The sequence below is a fragment of the Wolffia australiana genome, chromosome 4 (assembly GCF_029677425.1).
Source record: "Wolffia australiana isolate 7733 chromosome 4, ASM2967742v1".
In the NCBI taxonomy this organism is placed as follows: Eukaryota; Viridiplantae; Streptophyta; class Magnoliopsida; order Alismatales; family Araceae; genus Wolffia; species Wolffia australiana.
The window spans coordinates 23,744,637-23,747,874 of NC_135838.1; the positions used below are offsets into that span (position 1 = coordinate 23,744,637).

Here is a 3,238-nt window from a genome sequence, read left to right on the forward strand (position 1 = left end):
GTAGGTGAAGACAGTACTCCCGTCCTCGACGAGGATCGGAGCTGCACCACCAGTATTTCATCGATTTTAAACTCCGAATTCGTCCGTGTGGATTTTCGTGGTCTGTTTTAGCCTCCCCATTCAAACCCCTCCAGCACCCCACATCCGTCGTTGTCGTATCCACCCCCTCAGCCGCCCTTTCATTCGTTGTCCTACATCATATCTCCAAAGTGATAAGGATTCGTCATGTCCAATCAGAGCAAGGACTGATGCATGCGGTGTATAAAAATTGGTAGAATACATTGTCAATCGTACAAACGATGGATGAACACGTGCATGCTACCAATCACCATGATCTGACTTTTAAAAAAAAATAAATTAAGACAGCTTATTATTTACCAAATATTCCTCCGGGGAATACAAATGATACAATAAACAGTAAAATATTATTACCGATCCATCCTTTTGAGGCAAACATTATCCTTGGGTAAACTTTCGGATGAAACGTGTCAACATCTCGTCATCTTTTATCTTTGAAATATGTGAACCGATAACCGATGACTTCAATTTCCAAATCCAAAAATGGAAGACTCAAGACTCAAAGGCTCTAAGATTAAAGATCAAGGTTGGTGTCCTAAATATTTTCAATACCTAAATCAAAGATGGAGAATTACCAGGGGAGCTAGAACACCAAATGAATATACGACGACATTAAATCAATGATCGATAAGGATATGTCTCCGGTTTTAACTATAGGTCCTCATGAACAAATGTACAGATTTAGATTTAGAACCTAGTTTGGAAATGCTGTTACTCTGGCGTTTTACCGCAGGAGAAGCCGACTTTTCCCCCGGAAATCCCGTTCTTCCAAGTTTCAACAGCAGCCGGGGAAACCCGCAGAAGATTCAGCGGGCGGGGGACGCGGCTGCCGCCTTATCTCTGAGTCTGAAACACTGCGTAAATGATAACAGCAGCACCCGGAGTTCGACAGGCTACGGCGACTCGGCGAGCAATCAGCACGTCTATGCATGGCCCTTTCTCATCTTCCCGTACTCGGTGCCGTCGGCCCGCGCGTCGGCGCGTCCGACCCCGCGGGGGCCGCCTTCCTGGCGGCAGCGGGTCGAACCGCCTCCGCCATCCGTAAACGTTCCTCCCCGACAAGGGTCAGCTCCAGCTGGGGCGGCGGCGGCGGCAGCGGCGGCGGTCTCAAAAGAGACGAAGGAGTGGAAGACACGAACGCGGGCATGGAGGAGCTGCTGGCGCGATCCCAGAAGCGGCTTCTCGTCGAAGTGCGCCCCCCGCCAGAGTGGCGCCTGGCGAGGGAGAGCGCCAGGAGCAAGGCCAGACAGATGCTTTTCCAAGCCTTCTGCCAACACTTTGACCTCGCCGCGGACGAAGTCGAGGTGATCTGGCGCGGAGGAGGCCTGGAGGAAAAAGTTGGAGTTTTTCTTGTCGAGTGGGGTTCGAGACACCGGCCTCTGTCCTTGAAGGCCGCCTTGGAGTTGCTGGAGGAGCACATGTCGTCTGTATATGGGCGGAGATCGAGGGCGAGAAATCCTCCTCCCGGCGGGCTTCTGGGTCTTCTTCTTCGTGCATTCGGGCGCAGCCCCCTTCAGGACATCGACAGAGAGCGACGCCGGACCAAGGACCTGTTCATCTAGTCCGTCCATCTCTCTCCCTCTCTCTTTCTCTCACGCTTGTCTCTTGTAGATAAGAAGATCCTGATGGCGGCCTATAATTGATGAGGTTCGTGCATTTCTAGATTTTCTAGTAAGAACTCTAGTTTGTGCTTAACATGATCCTTTAAATTGTACAGGAAATATGAACGTAATTTTTATGCAATTTTTTATTTTTGTTAAACACCCATTGAAAGATCGGCCTAGACTTGATCGAATATGAAAACTAGCAGATTTTGGAAGAGTGGAGAGGAAGAGGAGCAGCAGCGGAAAGTAGTATACAAGGTTTTCGCTTTAGATATTCCCGTCGTCTCTGATATTCATTGTTATTTGTTTCTTTTTCCCATGCGATTTTAGATCGGTCTGTAGGAATCTCAAAGGGCTATAGCGATTTTAAGAGTTCTACGGCTTTATACGTTCTTTAGCTTTTTAGGTTCTACTGCACAATAAAGTACTGCCTCTGAGAACCTGTTTCAACCATCTCCATGGGTAATCCGTTATCATCTTTCATCAATAAATAAAAAAGCTGAAATGAGGGCCGTGGGTAGCCTCCAAGGCTTGGATTAAAATGAATCTTTCACTCAGACATGATTTGGAGATTCGAGTTATTTAAAACTTGTAGGCTACACAATCTCGCATCGGATTGATCCCTTAAAATCATGACTGATATTCTCGAGAGAATTGTGTTTTCCTCATCTTCATCTTAAAGTTAGTCAGATGCTTTCGCAGTAATATTTTAATCGTTCCCAGAACAAATTTTTTACTTATATGATTATCCTTCATTATAAAACAATCAGAAATGATCTTAAAGTCAACTAAAGAGGAGTTTAATTAGGCCTATTGAAGCCCTCAATGGAGATCATCTTGGCTTACCACCTTTCGTATGCAGAATTCTGAATTTTATGTTGCCCAGGTTTCTAAGATCATTCGTTGCATCATTGAGTGTATAAAGGTCTCTCCTTCGGTAATCTCAAAAATCTTAGACTCACCCATCAGGATTTATGTTTTCAAGACGTTACCTGAGATTCCACCTCTCAGTTCTTACATACTTTATGAGATATATCTCCTTTGCAGTCCAACCAAAATCTCAATAAAACTCGAGGACAAGTGCGCAATCGATAAAGACGTCCTCGGCTACAACAATCAAACAATGGGTTTCTATTTTGCATCAACCAAGTTGTATGCCTATGATGGTCGCGAGCTATAGCTTAACGATCGCCATGAAACCTACGGCAATAAAGCAATATTTCCACAAATATTCTGCTTCGAAGTTTTTTCTTCTTGGAATAAAGGGAAGTGGGACTACGTTCCACAGTTTTCTGAATTATTTTCAAATGAGCGTGAACTTCTTTGGTATGAGATCTGGGAAGAAGAAAAATCATCTAAAAACTAGATTAAATTGAAGGACACAATTCTCAGAAGCACAGAAATGAATGAGAAGCAAAGTCTTTCAACTCTAAACACTGCAAAGCCAGATAACAGTAAAATTTTGACCCGAAACTGAAGGTTCAGAAAAAAGGTAGAGCTGGCATTCGTTGTGTCTGACAATTGAGATAAGATGGGAGAGAGGGAAGCGATGCGTA

At 44.7% G+C, this 3,238-nt stretch overlaps 1 protein-coding gene across 1 annotated transcript; it reads left to right on the top strand.

The window, feature by feature from the left end:
* The first annotated feature begins 853 nt into the window (after positions 1-853).
* LOC144702465 (uncharacterized) lies at positions 854-2,064 on the top strand. The gene is made up of 2 exons (XM_078574524.1): positions 854-1,725; positions 1,889-2,064. Exon 1 carries the CDS (start codon positions 1,008-1,010, stop codon positions 1,638-1,640), a length of 633 nt encoding a protein of 210 aa, XP_078430650.1. The 5' UTR covers positions 854-1,007; the 3' UTR covers positions 1,641-1,725; positions 1,889-2,064.
* The last annotated feature ends 1,174 nt before the right edge of the window (positions 2,065-3,238 follow it).

Coding starts and splice junctions, on each gene's coding strand:
- LOC144702465 (XM_078574524.1), top strand. CDS start 1,008: ATGGCCCTTTCTCATCTTCCCGTACTCGGTGCCGTCGGCCCGCGCGTC.